Source organism: Leuciscus leuciscus (genome assembly GCF_965113295.1).
Source record: "Leuciscus leuciscus genome assembly, chromosome: 22".
NCBI classification, from domain to species: Eukaryota; Metazoa; Chordata; class Actinopteri; order Cypriniformes; family Leuciscidae; genus Leuciscus; species Leuciscus leuciscus.
The window spans coordinates 20,625,895-20,646,123 of NC_138746.1; the positions used below are offsets into that span (position 1 = coordinate 20,625,895).

Below are 20,229 nucleotides of genomic sequence, written 5' to 3' on the forward strand. Positions count from 1 at the left end.
GGTGGAAAGCTGATCGAGAAAGCGTACCACTCTGGCATGATCAACCCAAATCGACAATGGCAAAGGCTAACCCATAACGGCCCTGTCGCCCAGTTTGAGTACCAGATCCGGGTAACCTGCGACGAACACTACTACGGCTTTGGATGCAACAAGTTCTGCCGGCCACGTGACGAGTTTTTTGGACATTACACCTGTGACCAGAATGGGAACAAGACCTGCCTGGAAGGCTGGACAGGTCCTGACTGCAATACAGGTGAGCAAGTAAACTTTGTTACTATATCCTGTTTCAAATACACATGGTTCCTATGGTCATGAAAAATTCTTGAATTAGGGAATTTTAAAATTGTGATTTTTAGACCTGGAAAAGTTATGGCCATTTCTATAGTGAATATACACTAAATATATTTAGAAAGTTTGTGGCCCTATTCCTATTTTTTTTTTAATGTTTTTGAAAGAAGTATTTCATGCTAATCAAGGCTGCATTTTTTTGATTAACAATACATTTAAAACAGTAATATTGTGAAATATTATTATAATTTAAAAGAACTGATTTTGGCTTTAATATAATTGAAAATGTAATTTATTCTTGTGATGGTAAAGCTGAATTGTCAGCATAAATACTCCAGTCTTCAGTGCCACATGATCCTTCAGAAATCATTCTAATATGCTGATTTGCTGCTCAAAAAAACATTTCTTATTATTATTATTATTAGTTTTTTAAGGATTATCTGAAGAATAGAAAATAGATAGTAAGCTGTGAATGGAGAGTGCAGAACCCAAAGCCTGACGACAGGCCTCAAATTAGAGTAGGATTCAGTGAGCTGATCTGGGGTTTGAAAGATTCCCACCCCATACATTCCCAAAAAGTTTTCATGGGTGAACAGGGGACATTGAGGCCCACGGTGTTATTTTACACAGCTCAAACTTACTGTTGTTCATCCTTTCCCTTTTCTCTGTTTTCCAGCTATCTGCAGACAAGGTTGCAGCACCGAACACGGATCCTGTAAGCAACCAGGTGGCTGCAAGTGAGTTATTTGCAAATGTATTCTTCATTCCTATAACATTTTGTGCCATTTCCTGCAAGAAAGTACGTTTTACACTGTCAACGGGCTTATTTTGTCCTCAGCCTTACTCTTTAACATTTTGAGCAACAAGTCAAGCCTTGTTAAAGAGTGAAAGATGCAACAGTGCAAGCTTTGACCGCAACTAAAGGCTCATGGTTAAATCTTGTTAGAATCCATGTGTCCCGTTTGACCTGTCAGGGTCTGATAGCTCAAGCTCTGTTTCTGGTGCACAGACAATGAGAGCACAGATTACAGACATTCACCTACAAGTATTCCAACTGGCGTTTTGCTCTGAGATGTTGCAAATAAGGCCATGTTGTGGAGACAACTGAAGCACAAAGCTATTTATAGCTATTTAATGTTTTGCTTTTGTCTGGCAAGATGTCGAGCCCTTATCTACAAACCATAATCTGCCAAGTTGAACCTTTAATTGGCTTTTAAAATGCACTGCTTGTTTTACTAATGATGTATGAATTTGGCCACAGGGGAAGAGAAAGCGATGCATATCTTGTGTGTTCGTATACAGCTATAGCTCCCGAGTGCATCATAAATACTTTTATTCTCTTTTGAAACACTGATGCACATAAAAAATAACTCATAAACCAACTGGCGTGTCTAATAGGAATTAAAATAACATGGTTATTGGTTGTATGGTTTTATTCTACAACTTGTGTTGATTCCCTAGAGAACAGAATTAAGCTATTTCGCAGTTTTTTCATCCTTTCATAGCCACATTTTTGCTAAGGAACTTTTCTCTTGAGTTTTGTTCTTGAGTAATGTTTTGCTTTTGTAATATGTGCGATGTAAAAAAAAAAAAATGCAGAAACGAGGCTGTCCACAGTTATTTGCGTCGTCATAAAGGAATGCATCATGTGTAACTTATTTGTTTCGAGTAGGGCATCGAGTTAATGAAAATGTAATTTCTTTCACAACAAACTGATCTTCTATTGCTCGGAGCAAGTCGTGGCAAGTTTTGGATTGAGATTTTTCAGGTTTTTTATTGGCTCGTTATAGGTTTTTACTTGGGTCTGGTCAACAGCCTGACTTTGGTGATGTTTTGTTATGAAGTTCTTGTTTGTTTGACTAATTCTTGTCATTGTACCAGCTCTGAAAGCATTCAAGATCAATGCTAGAAGTCTACAGAACTCAATGTATACTAAAACCTCAGCTCTTTGTTGCATTTGGCATGATTATATCCCATTACCTATTCATCTCTCACTAAAAGCTTGCCAGAACACACAACCATGCAATTGTGCAACTGTTGTAACAAGAGCTCTTACTGTGCTATATTGGAACCGTCAAGGCCTACAGGGTGAAAATGTCTCTCGGCCATACAGATTTAACGTTTCTGCTTTATTATCATACAAAGGCACTTCTAAGACGTTGCTAACCTGTTTTGTGAACGTTTCTCATAGTGAAATCTTCTCGCACGTTTAAGAATAGTTGTCTTTAATCACAGAGAGAGGTTTCCTCAACCACCGTGTTTATTTTTACAGCTGAACTGCCGCCTCAGGCTAATTGTTTTCTTTTTTCCCCAGAGGGCAGTCTGTTTTCCTGCGGCTGAGCACTCAAGCGACTTACTATCTCATCTGAGTCCTTCTTTAAGGAATAGGTTATCGCTTTGGCTGCTTAATTACTGCCATCTTAAAGGGGAAGTGTAGGGAAGAGTTATCTCTGAGCCATTTTGGAGATGACTTTTAATTACAGGCTTAGAGATATTCTGCGGCCGTAGCTCGTACTCTCTTTTTTTCATTCCCGGGGCAGAGAATGGCTACATGGGAACAGGCGTGAGAATGCAAAAAAACCCTGCCATAAATACATTGGCCAGTGGAGCAGTCTACAAAAAACAATCCCCCTCCCAGACGGTCCGAGCAGTTCTGGGACCAAGCCGCTCCGCTTTTATTGAGACAGAGTGTCCTTCCACAAGCTAATGTTAGTCTCTCTAAAAGACCCAGTGGAGTTTTAAAGCTGCTGTTTGTTGTTTGCATGGTTTGGCATTAAATAATCAGACAAGAAGTTGTCGGCGGTTCCCTTTTCCCCAGTGGACTGGAGCAAACTTTTAAAACGCAGTTTATTCAGCCTCGAATTCCCTTAAAAACGTACTCAAACATTTTTACTTTGAAAATAAAAGTACTCAAAGTACTTTGAGTAAATTATGGCAAATTATACTTCAGAAAATCACTACACGTTGTTTTTGTGTGGTGTTGCCTTTATAACAGAACGCACTTCTTTACCCCTGACGCCTTTTGAGAACATGAGAGAATTTTTGGTGAATATCATTTTAACTTTTCAGAGGAAACAAGACAATTTTCTGCTCTGTTTATCAAAATAACGTCAGTTATTGTTGAAAGTAATGTTGTTTAGAAAATAGTTTTGTACTGTTAGTCTTGTCGTGAAATGATTATTAATTTTGTCCATGATAACTTATCTCATTCGAATGCATATTATCCACAACATAAACGTAAACTTACATTTTGCAAAGACAATGAAGTAAATGCACAGGTATATACTACTGCATCGGTTCCCAACAGGCGGGTCGCGGCCCACAAGGGGGCCTCAGTGAGCTCTGTGGGGGGTCGCGTCATATTTTGAAAAGTTTTGAGCAATTTGCATTAAATAAACGTCCTTAACGTTTTCCTGTTCAAAATGTATATAATGAGCGAGTTCATCATGAATCCATTTTCCAAACCGTGTTTTTGTCTTATCCTGAATCACTATGGTAACTGTTACACCTATAATAAGTGATTACATTGGGACTATTTTACCCTGGTTCGGATCGCTGCCGCTGCGGAGTAGCCCAGTAACTGCGTGACTCGTCATAGACGCACACAGAGAGAGAAGTAGTTCCGGCTACAATGTTCTTCCGAAAGACGCATTATTCTGTTAATAAACGCATGTTTGTTATCGCTCGCTATAGCGCCAAAAGCCTAAAAAATAAAGCCTCACATTGATAAAGCCTCACAAATAACATGCAAGTATTGAGGCCCCAGACAGAAGTCATTTAGTAATAGCCTATATTCATTCTTTTTTTACCTACACACAAGTGTGAATACTGATATTTTTGTTATTGCATTTAAAATAGGGCAAATTTATAGGCTACTCCTAGGCTTACATTTTTAAATTACAAAGGGCCTACTAATGTTTTTGTTATTGTATTTTCAATATTATAGGCTATTATTTGTGCTTAAACATATCTGTTTATAGTAAACATACCGTTTGTTTGAAAACAACATATTTTGTCATCCTTGCTGCAAGCTTACAAGAGCGAAAATATCATTAAATGTGAAGGGGGGCCCTAAAATATTTTCTTGGGAAAAAGGGGGTCTCAGACAAAAAAAGGTTGGGAACCACTGTACTACTGTATATATACTGGCATTTGGTGACAGTTTCTGTTACAAAATCTTACCTTAGGGTATATTTGGTGCTTTCAGGTGTCTGTATGGCTGGCAGGGTCCGTACTGTGATAAGTGCATCCCTCACCCGGGCTGTGTACACGGGACCTGCGGTGAACCATGGCAGTGCCTCTGTGACACTAACTGGGGTGGACAACTCTGTGACAAAGGTAAGCACACATTCATTTTATTTATTCTGACTCGGTTTTGCTTTCTAGCATTCATCACTAATACTGAATGTTCTTACCTCTCAGATCTAAACTACTGTGGAACGCACCAGCCGTGTCTGAACGGAGGAACGTGCAGCAATACAGGGCCTGACAAGTACCAGTGCTCTTGTGAAGACGGCTACTCTGGGGTCATCTGTGAACGAGGTGAGTCTGTCATTCTGTAGCGGTTCAGTTTGCAGATTCTGGACAAGAACGATCACATAGACAGCAAAGAAATGTCTGACTGACATGAAAAAGCCGACAAATTGCATATTGTTTTTTTTTTTTTGTGCACTGTATTGGTGGATTTATCTAAAATAGTTGATATCACAATAATAAACCAATTGGAAATGGCGATTCTTGCCATTTTTTATGCAACATGCATCAGTTAGCGAACAAACTGTTAGCAGTGCCGTCTAAGGCTGATACTGATTGTTTTGGGCAGCAAAAATGTCAGTATTGAGCTTTCTGAAGTATACTGTTTCTTTTTCTTTGGCCCTGGCCCAAATGGCACACTTCATATGCACTTACGATCATATGCACCGACCGTAGGGTGTCCCATTTGCCATTTTAGGTTTCTGTCATTTTAGTTTTCATTTAAGGGTGTTTGTGAGCGTTCCCTTCGTGGTTTATATGCGTCCTCGATACGCACTTTTGGCGAGCCCGCACTGAAGCGAGCTCCACAGCAGACTTCTACCCAGCAGTCAAAGCAGCATTACGTCATGAAAGTGCAGACTCGTAGGAAGACCGCAAGTGTTTAGGGTGACATTTGGAACAGGGCCTTTTTTTCCATCATAGTTGTCATTTTCCTTTCTAACAGTCCATTTGAAGGTCTCCCCTTTTGTATTATGTATTTAAATATGGTGTGTTTTAAGTTTGTAATGCTTGTAAAAAGCTCTAAATGAATTTTGATTTGAATTTAGAGTTGGTTCTGGTCATTAGATTTAAGTTTCAGAGAAAAAATGTAATTAAGAGTGTACTATAGCAAAGAGTATAACTAATTTTCTTTGTCATTCTATTGGAACTGAATAACTACAGCATAAAACTGTGATGTATAAGCTAGTGCACATTTTTTAAATATAATCAAAAATTTTACCTTTAGGGGTACAACAGCTTGTCAAGGGCAGTGCCCTTAAAGTTATGACTTATCTACCCCTAAAAGATTCATACTACTACCTTAGAGTACTAACATGAACCAAAATGTACTATTAAGGTACTACTATGAACATTTTAAGGGTAAATAAGTTACAAAGTTGCCTCTTTGAAGATACTGCCCCTGTAACAAGCTGCTAAAGGTGTGTTCATTGTAGCAGTACTGCCCAGCAGATTTACCATCTTTCCCTGTTTATGACCCTGAAACATAATGACAGTGTAGCTGCTTGAAACCTAATACCTGGAGCAGTTTAGAGATGCAGTCATTCAGCCTGAATTTGATTGTCTCATTTAATAAATCTTTATAGTCATTATGCGCTGCTTTCTGTGTTTCTGTTGGCACGACTCACGAGTCCCTTTTATACACATTGCCATTTTGCTATTGACATCAAGTCAAATTACTGCAGCAATGTCATTGTATTCTGGTATAACTGTAGATGGGAAAGGGTGTAGAGAGCCTTATGGGGGATCAGATGATGTCAGAGCCTGGGCCTTAACTGTCTACAGTGTCAGGAAGTTCGCCCAGGTCTGCTAATCCTCTGTTATGATATGTCCTGCCAGTGGATCTCGTCTGTTTTGACAGTCAATGGTTGGATGGGTATAGTGATGAAATCTGCCAGATGGACCGTTATGGCTTTTTTCCCCCCTCCCCATCCCCCTCTCGGATTCATATGATCCACATTCAAGCCTTTAGGGTGGTGACAACCTCCTGGGGCAATGTGAAGAAATCTCTCCTATCCAAACCATTGGAGGAATCGTTCAGTCTTGAGCAGGAAGATAAAAGCTAAACTAACTGTTAAGTTAATGGGGTCAGTCATGTGACTACTGTGCAAAGGTCAGATCAACAAGCTCTGGTCACTGTAGAGGTGGACTTGAGAGCATATTAGACTTGTAGTTCACTCAAAAAGGAAATCTGTCTTCATTTTCTTATTCTTATTTCATTATTTCTTCTTCATACTTATCCTGTGCTCACCAAAGCTGCATTCATTTGATCAAAAATACAGTAAAAAATGCTCACATATTAATGTACAGGGATGCAAACGTGTCACCTTTCAGCGAAATTTGCTGTTTTTAATCCAAAATAGGTCATTTGTGTAGATACAATGTGTTATGGTACCATTAGTACCAACTCAATTCATATTTTTGTTTGCAGCGTTGGGCATTGTAGCCAATCACAGGCATGTCTGTTGAAAGCAATGGCCAATCAGAGGTGTTTACTGTAGGTTAGTCAGAATGCGCTCATCGCTCAAAACACTGAAAGTTTACTGACTTCGACTGACGAGTTCTTCATGATCACAGATCGTGTCATCATAACAGACAAAGTGTAGATAAGATGTGAATAAGAGATTAACTGATTATAACAGAAGTTGTTGCGTGAGTGAGCTCAATCAAAGCTCAAAGCAAAGCATGAAAAGAAGTATATTAGGAAGTGGAAATGGCGTGCTGCAGTTTTGTTGTCTACCGCTTTAAATGCTCGAGCTCTTTAAAGTCTGATTGGCTGTCATTGTTTTTATCATTCATCAGCTAGAAAAAAAATCGTTCTGAACGTGATTACAATGATATCGTTTCTCTTTGCCGTTATCATTATAGCTGTGGCGTAGACTCTGATAGTCTTTTATATTTAGAACGCTTTATTTTTTTTGTTGATGTTATAGTTACCATTCTTGGTGTGAACGGGCCTTTTCTCCAGTCTTCAGTGTCACATGATCCTTCAGAAATCATTCTAATATGCTTATTTAGTGCTCAAGAAACATGTATTATTATTATCAGTGTTGAAAACAGTTGTACTGCTGCTTAATATTTTTGTGGAAACCTTTGATTCTTTGAATGAATGGAAAGTTTAAAATAACATTTATTTGAAATAGAAAGCTTTTGTAACATTATAAAGTCTTTACCATCACTTTTGACCAATTTAATGCATCTTAGCTGAAATGGTATACATTTCTTACCCTAAAACCATTTAAAAACATTCTTTCTTCTGTGATTAAAAATTTTGTTTCAATATAATGATTATATGTCTTCATAAAAGAGCTGTACGTGTTTGAAACTGCAGAACACAAACGATTGAGACCATGTGCTTGCATTCACAGCTGAACACGCTTGTCTGTCCAACCCATGTGCGAATGGAGGGACATGCAAGGAAACCAGTCAGGGTTACGAGTGTGTCTGTGCAGTCGGATGGAGCGGCCCATCGTGCGAAATCAGTAAGGCGGCACACAAACAGTAATCTAAACAGAAGATGCCAAACAACACTTGATGTGTCTAACCTGCTCTGTTCTCATAGATGTGGACGACTGTACGCCAAACCCATGCAAACACGGAGGCACCTGTCAGGATTTGGTCAATGGCTTCAAATGTACCTGCCCTTCTCACTGGACCGGCAAAATGTGTCTGATTGGTGAGAGATTACTTCATCATTTAACTATATATATTTTTCCTAAACATGTACATGCTTTTAACATATTCACAAAAAATATTTTTAAAGATGCCAATGAATGTGATGACAAGCCATGTGTGAATGCCAAGTCATGCCACAATCTGATTGGTGCCTATTTCTGCGAGTGTCTCCCTGGCTGGACGGGTCAGAATTGTGACAAAAGTGAGTATATCTATGTTTTTCTTTTAAGCTCTGCTTGTGTTTGCAAAGATTTATTTCTGCACCGTGTTTATGGGTTATAAACTCAAATTTCTCTAATTTTTAGACATAAATGACTGCCAGGGTCAGTGTCTGAATGGAGGAACTTGCAAGGTAGGAGATCTCCTGATCTGACTTCACTTTCAGAAGTCTTTGTTGACAATCTTTGATTACTATCGATATACACTACTGTTCAGACATTTGGAGTCAGTAAGAAATTAATCATTTTATTCAGCAAGGATTCATTAAATTGATCAAAAGTGACAGTAAATACATTTATAATGTTACAAAAGATTTCAAATAAATGCTGTTCTTTTGAAGTGTCCATTCCATTCAAAGAATTCTGAAAAAACTGTTTTCAACATTGATAATTAGAAGAAATGTTTCTTGAGCACCAAATCAGCATATTAAAATGATTTCTGAAGGATCATGCGACACTGAAGACTGGAGTAATGCTTTACCATCACAGGAATAAATTACATTGTAAAATATAAATATATATTTAAAAACATGCAGCCTTGCTGAGCATGAGAGACTTCTTTCAAAAGCATTACAAATCTTACCCACACCAAATTTTTGAATGGTAGTGTACAATTCTTTCCAAGATCTGCCCACTCACAAGCAGGAAGGAGCTGGCATTTCAGACTGGCATGTAAAGCGGCCAAGTACAGCTAGTTATTTTGTACATGATGTTTAGGGGTTTATCTGAAATTGGATATAACTATGAACAAAGTGGAATGTACAGGTGTACTCAATGATATCCCCTATAATTGCTACTGTCTGCTTCAAACAAAATTCCCGAATCCCTTCAGAGTGAATGCCATGAACCTCTCAAACTTTGACAAATCCAGTGACTAGTTTGTCTTCAAAAGGGCTCATTGTAGAAGCCTGGAAGCTGTAAACATCCAGAACAGAAACATGTAGAGTTCATGGGTGTGTCGTCTGAGGCTGACCTCTTAATACCATTGATTCTCAATAGCGTTGTATGAAAAAATGTAAGCCGTCTAAACAGAATAATAATTTTTTAGGGTTAGTGCCAGGAAAGTGTGTCTAGGATTATGGCAGAGGGCTTATTTGACCTTCATCACTTAAGTACACTGAGCTTTTTTTCAGGGATTCTTGCTCTTTTCTTTAACAGGATTTGGTGAATGGTTACCGCTGTCTTTGCCCTCCTGGCTACTCGGGTGAACACTGTGAGAAGGACGTGGATGAGTGCGCTAGCAGTCCCTGTCTGAACGGTGGTCGGTGTCAGGATGAAGTCAATGGATTTCAGTGCCTGTGTCCTGCCGGCTTCTCGGGTCAGCTGTGTCAGGTGAGGGAATCTTTGTATATAAAATCTTATATAACAGTGACTGTATATTTATTTCTGACCTAAAAAATTATTCATAACAAATGAATAAATCTTGTATCAGTACTGAGTCGCCTCACATTATGTAATGCTTAAGTTAAAAATAAGACTCAAAATATAAATATGATTGCATGGACAAAGTTCAAAGTTATAAAATTGCTTCTAGTTGATTTCTGTATTAAATGTGCCAAATTGTGATGTTGCTCGTCAACCATAAACATCCTGCATATCTACAGTTAAACTGTGGCTAAACTAGACACTTGTCCTGATGCATCCAAACAAAATGGCTCTCATAAAGAATAAAATTCCTCTATTGATAAACGGTATAGCAGAATTGTAACAGTTCTATTGGTGGGTATACACTACCGCTTAAAAGTTTGGGCTCTGTCATTTTTTTTAAATGTTCTTTAATGTCTCACCAAGGCTGCATTTATTTGACAGCAAACTCAGTAATATCATTAGAATTTTAAATAACTGTTTTCTGAAATCATTATAATATGCTGATTTGTTGCCCAAGAAACATTTTTTATTATGATCAATGTTGAAAACAGTTGTGCTGCTTAATATTTTTGTGGAAACTATAATGCATTTTTTTTCTAGATTGTTTGATGAATAGAAAGTTCAAAAGAACAGACAAATATCATTTTTTAACATTCTAAATGTGTTACTTTCTAAATGAATGCATCCTTGCCGAATAAAATAATAAATTTCTAAAAAAAAAATAAAAACTTTCTCTACCTAAACTTTTAAACAGCAGTGTATACCTTCATTCACCCAGCTCTAGTTGTACCCCAAGGAAAGAGAGAGACAAAGAAAGAAGGGCTAGGTTTGAGACAGGCAGGGTTTGGCTAGCTCTTTAAAATATTCTTCTATTTGTTTTTATTCTCCTGAGCATTTTGGTACGCTTTTTCCAGGCAGACGCCGTGTCGAGGCTGTTGAGGGTTGCTCTTTTTTCTAAGAATCCAAAAATGCCTGGATATCATTTTCCCCTCATCATTGAGCTCTCTTTTCTCCTCTTGTAAATCTTTCTCCGGTGTAGCTGGATATCGATTACTGCCAGCCCAACCCATGCCAGAACGGGGCGCAGTGTTTCAACCTGGCCTCGGACTACTTCTGCAAATGCCCCGATGACTACGAGGGTAAAAACTGCTCTCACCTGAAGGACCATTGTCGAACCACATCATGCCAAGGTGAGAAATCTCAGTCTCCGGGACGGATCTCGTCTCAGTATCTCTTTGTAAAGCGCCTCTAAAACCCATAGTAAGCTGATCTGCTAGTTGCATGCCATTGTTCAGCTGCTGAGTAAAACGAGATTACAGGCCCGTGGACTCTCCCACCACCTTCAGGGGGAAAGATGAGAAAAAAGAACTCATATTTTGTTACATGAGGCTTTTTCAGCCCACAGTGAGCTATTTGACAGTAACCTCTCTGGACACACAGCTCACATACACACAGTCTCTCAAACACTTTCCCCATTCCCAAATCCTCCTGAACATTTGCCAGCTTCTTAACAGCTCTGTGTGTGTTCTCCGTGGTTATGACTTGGTGGGATTCTCTGCCTTGGATGTTTTAAAGTGTGTGTGTGTGTGTGTGTGTGTGTGTGTGTGTGTGTGTGTGTGTGTGTGTGTGTGTGTGTGTGTGTGTGTGTTGAGGAGAGGCAAACCCCACAGCTAGATAAGCCCATCAAGTTTCTTTGTGAGCAGGGTCAGGGCTTATGTGCATTAAATGGCCTCCTCTCACATTCTTTCTGCAAAAGCAGATGTAAAAACTGGATTGCTTTCTAAAGTGAACCAAAAAAAATATCTGAATGCATTGCCTGGATTGCTGTTAAGTGGAAGAATGGGTAGTGTCACACGCTTTTGTAGATTTTATGTCACTTGCTGTCGGTCTGCAAAGAACTGCAAATTTAACAGCTGGATTTCGTTTTCATTGAAACCCTGACAGTGATTGACAGCTGCACTGTTGCCGTGGCATCCAACAGTACGCCGGACGGGGTGCGATATATCTCCTCCAACGTCTGTGGCCCTCACGGGCGCTGCAGAAGCCAGGCCGGGGGCCAGTTTACGTGCGAGTGTCAGGAAGGTTTCAGAGGCACCTACTGTCATGAAAGTAAGACTGAACATATTATTGGATTATAGGGATTCATTGATATTGCACTTGTTTCCAATAAGTTCGTAATTATTTTAACCGATAACTGATAAATGCCTAATATTAAAACCCTAGACTATTTCATCTAAATGAATTAAATATAAAACACATTTAAAAAAAAAATGCTACAAGTGAATTTAGGCATCACAACATTATAATATACGGTTTAAAAAATATATTTATTTGGAGATTTGCTAAAGATTTATTTACATGGTCTTAGATGATCCTAAATTCTATGGTGTCTTTGGTTATTTTTCAGATATAAACGACTGTGAAAGTAACCCATGTCGCAACGGTGGGACTTGCATCGATAAGGTGAACGTTTATCAGTGCATTTGTGCTGACGGTTGGGAAGGACTTCACTGCGAAATCAGTATGTTCACTTGAATAGATTTTTCTCTACATATACTAAATGTTTGTGCTTATTTGAGTTCACATTCTCATTCTTTTCTCCCTGTTTTTTTTTTTTTTAGACATAGATGACTGCAGCTTGAACCCTTGCCTGAACAAGGGAGCATGTCAAGACCTAGTGAACGATTTCTACTGCGAATGTAGAAATGGCTGGAAGGGAAAAACCTGCCACTCCCGTACGAAAGACTATTTTTATGACCCACCCAGTTTGTTAAGTTTTTGTTTTCGTGCTTGCGAGTACACAGAGTTTTAAACTACTGTCGGATCAACTGTAATTTCAGGTGATAGCCAATGTGACGAAGCCACATGTAACAATGGAGGTACATGCCATGATGAAGGGGACATCTTCAAATGCAGGTGCCCACCTGGCTGGGATGGTGCCACATGTAACATAGGTCAGTTTGGGTGATGCCCATTCACTTTCTCTCTCTCTCTTAGAATGTGATACAGCTCACGTGCATCAAGTCTTTACAAATATACAGCAATCCCACAAACCCCTATGGCATGCTTCTTGCTGCAAAGTCATACTTTAACACGAAAATGCACTTTGGAGCAAACAGTTGTAGCAAACCTATAAGCTACATATTTGCTGCAAGTATTTCTTGCAAGTGCTTTAGAATTTTTTTTTTAAATCGCTCCTTCCTAGAATGTTATGGCCATTTAAATGTTCAAACTTTATAATGCCAAGGATCCCGAAATGTTACCACCTCCCACCTAAAATTTGAAGGTTTTACATTTTAAAACCAATTTAGACAGTGTAAGAAAAATAGTAACTGTGATATTAGACATACTGAATAAAGACAACATATGAGGTTAACAAAAGTTAACATTTGATCATTCTAGCTTACATATGAACTCTCACTCTATTTCTATCAATGTGTTGGCAGTCATTTGCTTCAAATAGCACGGTCTGTAAAAAAATTTGGACGAACATTTTTTTCACAAATTTGCTTGATGCAGAAAATATCATATCTGGCGTACGGTCGTCTCCAATTCTTTGATGGGAAATTCAGTTGGAACGAGGCTTGGGAAATGTTGTACTTGGTAATATTTCAAGATGTAGCGGGTCTGTTTTAAATGTGGCAGTCTTGTTGTGGTTGCAGTCGTGTTGATCTGTTCAGTTCAAAGGGTTCTGACCTCTCTTGTGGTTCCTCTGCAGCCAACAACAGCAGCTGTCTGCCCAACCCATGTGAGAACGGAGGCACCTGTGTGGTCAACGGCAACTCCTTCAACTGCGTCTGCAAGGAAGGCTGGGAAGGATCCACCTGCACCGAGAGTGAGTAGTGTGTTAACTTCCTAGATAGATTTAAAGTTGAAGAGGGAGTCATTTTACTCATAAAGGTTTTCAACCCTCATTTGGTCTGCGAATAAAGCAAGGATCCATTTTCCTGGCTTTGTCTTGCTCGTTCTTTTCCATTCTCTTTCTTTAAACCCACCTCACCCTGGCTGGACACTGTCGACTGCTGCCAGCCATGAAGGAAAAAATTTAAATGAGGGAAAGTGGAGACAGATGTCCCCCCCTTCCTCAAGCCCACCACCTTCTCTCTCTTTTTCCCCACTTGATGTGCCTTTCTCATGTATTGTTGTACACCTCTCACTCTGTGAGAACAGAAATCTGGAGTCCTAAAAAATGAAGAGAGAAGAAAAGCTGGAGACAGCGAGTCAGTTAGTAACCGAGCAATCAGCGAGTCTGCCAAGCTGGACGCCCACGCGAGCACGCAGACGCGCGCGCACACCGACACAAGCTCTGACATGTTTACGGTTGTGTTCGTTCTTATGTGCTCACATGGGTGTGAAGTGAAACAAACCCTCCTCTCTCTCTCTCTTTCAGATACCAACGACTGCAACCCACACCCATGGTAAGTCCTGGCAAAACATTTACACACAGCCTGCCGCTGTAAACAGGCCCGTACAGCTGTGCTGCACTTTCTCACACTCTCTCAGTGCTGGGAAACAGGCACTCCTATAGCTTCTGTCATTCCAAGGGTGCGTTATGCTGGCTGCCTATTGTGCTTTTGACATTTTGTCTGAGCAAGATTCTGAGCTGTCAGGAATCACAATAACATATCCCATCAAAACAGATTTTGTGTAATTTGTAATCAGGGTCCAAAATGTACTTTTGGTTAAACACCTGCCGATAGCAAGTGAAATTATCTAATTATTTGATCATTGAATTTACCTGTTTTTTTTTTTTTACATAGTCGTTGTAAACGAGTTGTTGGGATGTGCAAGCTGCGACTAATGTTTTTATTTGTAGACAGCTTGCATGTCTTTGAATCTTTGCGTCACTTTTATCAATGACAGTCAGACTTTACAACTTGAGTAAAAGATTTGCTGCAAAATTTTGTTGCAATCTACTCATAAAGTTACCATTCACTCGTGAGTTACAATTTTTAAGCCATTTTATATTTTACTTTAAATTTCATTTATTTTATATGAAATTCTTTTATTTTTACTTATCTATTTTATTCGCTTTATTTTAAATAAAATTGTTTTATTTGGATTTGATTTGATTACTTTTTCAACTTTAGTTGAACTCGAACTTGAAAAACTCGAACCGTGAACCTAAAGTTACCATTCACTCGTGAGTTACAATTTTTAAGCCATTTTATATTTTACTTTAAATTTCATTTATTTTATATGAAATTCTTTTATTTTTACTTATCTATTTTATTCGCTTTATTTTAAATAAAATTGTTTTATTTGGATTTGATTTGATTACTTTTTCAACTTTAGTTGAACTCGAACTTGAAAAACTCGAACCGTGAACCAACAGCTCTTATGCAGTATGTCAATATGCCAGCTTTTACTCTCCTTTGGCGCTTGGCAACGGCTAATTTTGGAGCCTGTTTATAGTGCTGTAATGGTGGCTGAATTGAACTGTGCCTGACCCTCCGTCTTTCTCTCTCTCCACAGCTACAACACCGGGACGTGTGTGGATGGTGAAAACTGGTACCGTTGCGAGTGTGCTCCGGGTTTCGCCGGGCCAGACTGTCGCATAAGTGAGTGTTAGATGACGCCTGATCCTCTTGGCTGTCAGCCCTGTTAATGTGCAACACATCTCTTCAAAAACAAACAGAGCTGGAGCAAAATGCAGTCTAGCCACCCAATTAGCCAGCCCTCTGGGCAGAATGCCAACGACACAGCGAGCACCGTCCTTGCATTCTGCAGCGCTGATGTTCACGGCCCCTCGGGAAAAACTTACTCTGAGTGACCGAAAGCCAATCAGCCTGCTTATCCAGCACTGATTACAGAGCTCGTTTTTCTTGTGGGAAAAGCTTTCATCTGGCTGCATAAGACTTACCTTAGGCTTTACTGTTTGATGCATCCAAACCTGCAAATGAGCTCATGACTTTACTGTCAGCTTAGCTCAATATGATATAGTCCATCAGGATAGGGTGTTTAGTTATACTTTATGAACTTGTCTCAATCAAAATTCTCACTTAATGATGTATATTTATCTCATATGCAAGACTGCATGACAATTTTCTCTTGGTTTAAGCAAAAACTAATTTTGATTCAAGATATTCTTAGAAAACAAGCCTTTAAAATCACTAGCAGACTTGCTTATTATATGGTAACACTTTACAATAAGGTTCGTTAGTTAACGTTAGTTAACTACATTAGTTAACATGAACTAATAATGAACTGCACGTATACAACATTTATTAATGTTGTATTGTAATTAATGTTAATTTCAACATTTACTAATACTTTATTAAAATCTTGTAAACATTAGTTAATGCACTGTGAACTAACATGAACTAACAATGAACAGCTGTATTTTTATTAACTAACGTTAACAATGATTAACAAATACAGTAACAAATGGATTGCTCATGGTTAGTTCATGTTAGTTAATACATTAACTAATGTTAACTAATGAACCTTATTGTAAAGTGTTACCGGTAAATCTAGATATTTTATATATTTTTCTTGGGAAACAAGACTGTACCTGTTGCTATTCATGCTATTGGAATGCTTTTAGGACATTCGGAGTGTGATTCCTAACAGATTCTCTTCATTCCTTCAGATATAAATGAGTGTCAGTCTTCTCCTTGTGCATTTGGCTCTACCTGCGTAGATGAAATCAATGGTTACCGCTGTGTTTGCCCACCTGGAAGAACAGGACCAGAGTGTCAAGAAGGTGAGAGTCATATAAGCTTGTGCAAACTAGCAGCACACCGCATAACTACCAACCTCACTGTCCCCTCGGGAGACCATAATTTCTTCTTGGAAAAATCCAAGACCTGCATTAACACCTCCAAAATCCTTAATTTCCACACCAATAACTTGTCAAGTAGTCAAAAAAAACCCATCAAAATTTGCCTTTTGGCTGCACAATTATGACTCAAAGACTCTTTTTACTCAAAAAGATCAAACAACCCTCTTTCTTGCCATGTCATAATCTTCTGTTGGTGTCGTTCACAGTCATTGGGAGACCCTGTATTGCTAATGGTCAAGTAACTACTGATGGCACCAAATGGGAGGAAAACTGCAACCTTTGCCAATGTCAAAATGGAAGGGTTCATTGCACCATGGTAACTTAGCTTCCACTTCAGCATATTCCTGATGCAATTAGTAATATTTCTCTTAATTATGCCATCAAAAGGCATATTGTTTGAATTTTGTTTTTTGTTTTTTTAGATGTGGTGTGGGCCAAAGTCATGTCGGGCAGGAAAGACCAGAGGTGGGTGTCCTACTGGCCAATCCTGTGTTCTCATCAAGGAAGAGCACTGCTTCGTCAAACCCTGTCCTAGTCTGGGAGAGTGCTGGCCCCCTGCGCCCTCTCCACCCTCCAAATGCCACTCCAGCTTCTCTTACCAAGACGACAGCTGTGCCAACATCACGTTCACCTTTAACAAGGAGAACATGCCTCAAGTGAGTTATACTTCCAGAGGAGAGCCATTGAATTATGAGCTTTTGAGCCGTTTTCCCCCTTTTCCAAACGTCTCCTCCAGACCTCCACCCTTCTCTAATTCGGGGGAGAACCGAGAGCGCAGTGGGGCGTGAAATATCAGGTTCTCTTCATCTAGGATACAACGTTCCTCGTGGGTGAAGTTTTCCAGGCTAGTTGGATTCTCGCAAGCTTTGTTGTCATATCCAAACACTTTTTCTTTAGATGAAAAAAGCGCAAGAAATACATCATCTTGTACAATAAGCCCTGGCTCAGTATCCCTTTCCGAACCAAGGCATTCCTGAGCTAATATCCCGTAACGGTTTAATACTTAGGCAGTCATTGTATGAGAACAGAGTTTGAGAAACACCGCTGGCGGCTGCCCACCAGCAGGTCTGAATTGCTGAACAAGAGACAACTGAGTGCAACACATGACAGCGACAGGCATAAAAAACCCACAGTTCTTCTTCTAATGTGCTATAGAAACAAGGGAGGAGTGTATAGGATTCATATTTGATAAGGGAAAAACCTTACCGTCTTTGTCTCTTTTTTACTTTCTCCCAACCGACTAAATCTTTCATTCTGGTCTTTTCGTCCTGCCCTCAATGTCTGCTTTGCTATGGGAAACAAACCTAAAAACTGAGGAGCAGATTTGGGGATTTGGATGCATATTGCACTAATTATTTACTTGGAATGGGTTTAAATATGAACAAACTCATAATTGATTCTTCTATTCTGACAGGGCTTGAGTGTGGAACATGTATGTAATGAGCTGAGGCACTGGTACCTGCTGAAGAACCTCACGGCAGAATATGCTGTGTCCATCACCTGTGAGCCATCTTCTTCAGCTAGCAACGAGATTCACGTTAGCATCGTAAGTATGGCTTTTCAAAAGGTTTAAATGGATATAACGTTTTTAAAGATGCTCCTGGAGGTCCACCTTTAGCTCTAACACAAGTTTATAGTTTTCTGGATGACCTTGCTAGTTCAGTTTTTAATTAAGGTTGCAACTAAACTTGTCAGGAAGGTTAAGGAACCCCTTATTTAAAGGAATAGTTTACTCAAAAATTTGAATTCATGTCCTTCCAAACCTGTTTGATTTCTTTCTACTCTGGAACACAAAAGAAGATATTTTGAAAAATGTATTTTTTCTCTATTGTCCATACTTTGAAAGTCAGTATGGTCCAGAATTGTTTTGGACCCCACTGACTTCCTTTCCCCCCCAAAATATTTTAAGGAAGGCAGAATTTGTAGAAACGCACATTTTTATGATAGTCTTTTTTTTGTGTGCAGTCCACAGAAGAGGCCAGGTTGGACAGGAGTCCTATTAAAGACATTACGGTTCAAATCATTGACTTGGTGAGCAAGCAAAATGGGAACAGCACCATCATCAAAGCCATCACTGGTGTACGGGTTCACCAGACACAAAGCCCCAAAACTGGTAAGCATCTTTCCATCATACTGGTCATTGGGTCCATCTTTGCTGAAAGTAGTCGAAAATCAAAGTATTAAGGTTTCCACAGTCGAGGCCAGTCGTGTTGAACTGTCTGTCCTTGGTCTGTCTTGCTTGAGCAATGTTTAACTGTCAAAAGAAGCTTTAAGTCATTGAAGCCATGGAATGTTACATCAGCTCTGCCAGTTGGATGGAACTTCAATTAGACATCAGGGCCCTCTTTATGCATGCTGTTCATAAAAAATGGCGTCCGATGTTTCTGCCAAGCTGCTTAGTCTCTTCCTCACTTAAGAAACCTTTAAAACATGTGCGCCAGCCTCTGTAGATTGGGCCAGGGGACACGGTATAAACAGGGTATGTCTTGTCCAAAACAGGAACATTTCGCTGTTAAGTTGATGTGTGGATTATTTTTTCCCTACAGCACTTCTGTATAACTGCAAGATTTTCCAATTTCCAATGCTCAAATGTTCACCAGTAAATAGGAATAAAACGTGCAGCAGCACTAGTCTAGGAACAGGTCTTTTTTTTTTAAATGCATTATTAATATAGTATATTAATAATTAAAATTGCATTCAAATTCATGAATATAGGGCCAGATTTAGCCTGGCTCCGCCCTCCTGCGTACTTCCGCTCAATTTTATTTCCCTTCAGTACTACGTCTGGGATTGTGGTGTATTCTTTGGTTTTCTCCGATAATTTTTTTACCGGTCCAATCAGCGAACAGAGGGAGTGGCTAAGAACGATGGCGTTGAGGTCGTGCGCTAGTTTGAGTTGTTCAATGTTACGTCACGACCAAACATTAGCGATTGGTGAAAGATCCAGAGTGGCTCTGGGCAGATCCAATAGTTTTAAACTTCAACAGAAAACCCGCCTACAAGGAAGTTAACGCTTGTCAATGGAGAGAGGCCAGACTCTCTGTACAAATGAAATGTACGAGAGTCTGGTAGAACCAGGCTAGGCCAGATTTACTAAACAGAGCAAATTAGCTTGAGAGTGCAATTCCAAAAAAGCACAGATTGGAAAGTTCTGCGCATGATCTGTAGCCAGTCGTGCCACTGTTGTGAAACAACTGATTAGTGCAAAACAAAAAACGGACAGTGCACATACTATTTTGTTGCCGAATTTTGCGGTACGTGGACCCTCGTATACTTTGGGCTTTAATAGGGTGTAACGATACCCTCATGTCACGATTCAATACATATCACGATACTGAACTGATGATGTTATTGCGATACTCCAAGACATATGACAAAAGGTTAACAAAAAATGTACTTTTGATTAAAATTCTAAATTTGATATTACATTGTGGATGTAAATGTATAGGCTCAGACTTGGTGCTAATAACCTAATGGTGACACCAGAATAAAAATATTCATGATTCTGAAGCTGAAAATACAGAATTCTTTTAGATGAATATGCTTGCACTCTGTCACTGACTAGATTTAAAATAATGTAGCCACTTTTGACTGGTAACAAAAGACATTTGGCACTATCAGGACCCACAATTTCCCCCACTGCAT

The 20,229-nt window shown here is 39.3% G+C and overlaps 1 protein-coding gene across 1 annotated transcript in view; it reads left to right on the forward strand.

Moving 5' to 3' along the window:
* jag1b (jagged canonical Notch ligand 1b) overlaps positions 1–20,229 on the forward strand; it is a 35,467-nt gene that overhangs the window by 12,967 nt on the left and 2,271 nt on the right. The window contains exons 4-25 of the mRNA XM_082154271.1: positions 2–253; positions 965–1,025; positions 4,496–4,626; positions 4,711–4,830; positions 7,908–8,021; positions 8,102–8,215; positions 8,303–8,416; positions 8,520–8,566; positions 9,591–9,764; positions 10,840–10,990; positions 11,745–11,909; positions 12,208–12,321; positions 12,422–12,535; positions 12,641–12,754; positions 13,519–13,635; positions 14,191–14,218; positions 15,276–15,361; positions 16,393–16,506; positions 16,791–16,900; positions 17,007–17,240; positions 17,999–18,130; positions 18,550–18,697. Of these exons, the coding sequence (XP_082010397.1) occupies positions 2–253; positions 965–1,025; positions 4,496–4,626; positions 4,711–4,830; positions 7,908–8,021; positions 8,102–8,215; positions 8,303–8,416; positions 8,520–8,566; positions 9,591–9,764; positions 10,840–10,990; positions 11,745–11,909; positions 12,208–12,321; positions 12,422–12,535; positions 12,641–12,754; positions 13,519–13,635; positions 14,191–14,218; positions 15,276–15,361; positions 16,393–16,506; positions 16,791–16,900; positions 17,007–17,240; positions 17,999–18,130; positions 18,550–18,697 (2,754 nt within the window). The remainder of the gene's footprint in view (position 1; positions 254–964; positions 1,026–4,495; positions 4,627–4,710; positions 4,831–7,907; positions 8,022–8,101; positions 8,216–8,302; positions 8,417–8,519; positions 8,567–9,590; positions 9,765–10,839; positions 10,991–11,744; positions 11,910–12,207; positions 12,322–12,421; positions 12,536–12,640; positions 12,755–13,518; positions 13,636–14,190; positions 14,219–15,275; positions 15,362–16,392; positions 16,507–16,790; positions 16,901–17,006; positions 17,241–17,998; positions 18,131–18,549; positions 18,698–20,229) is intronic.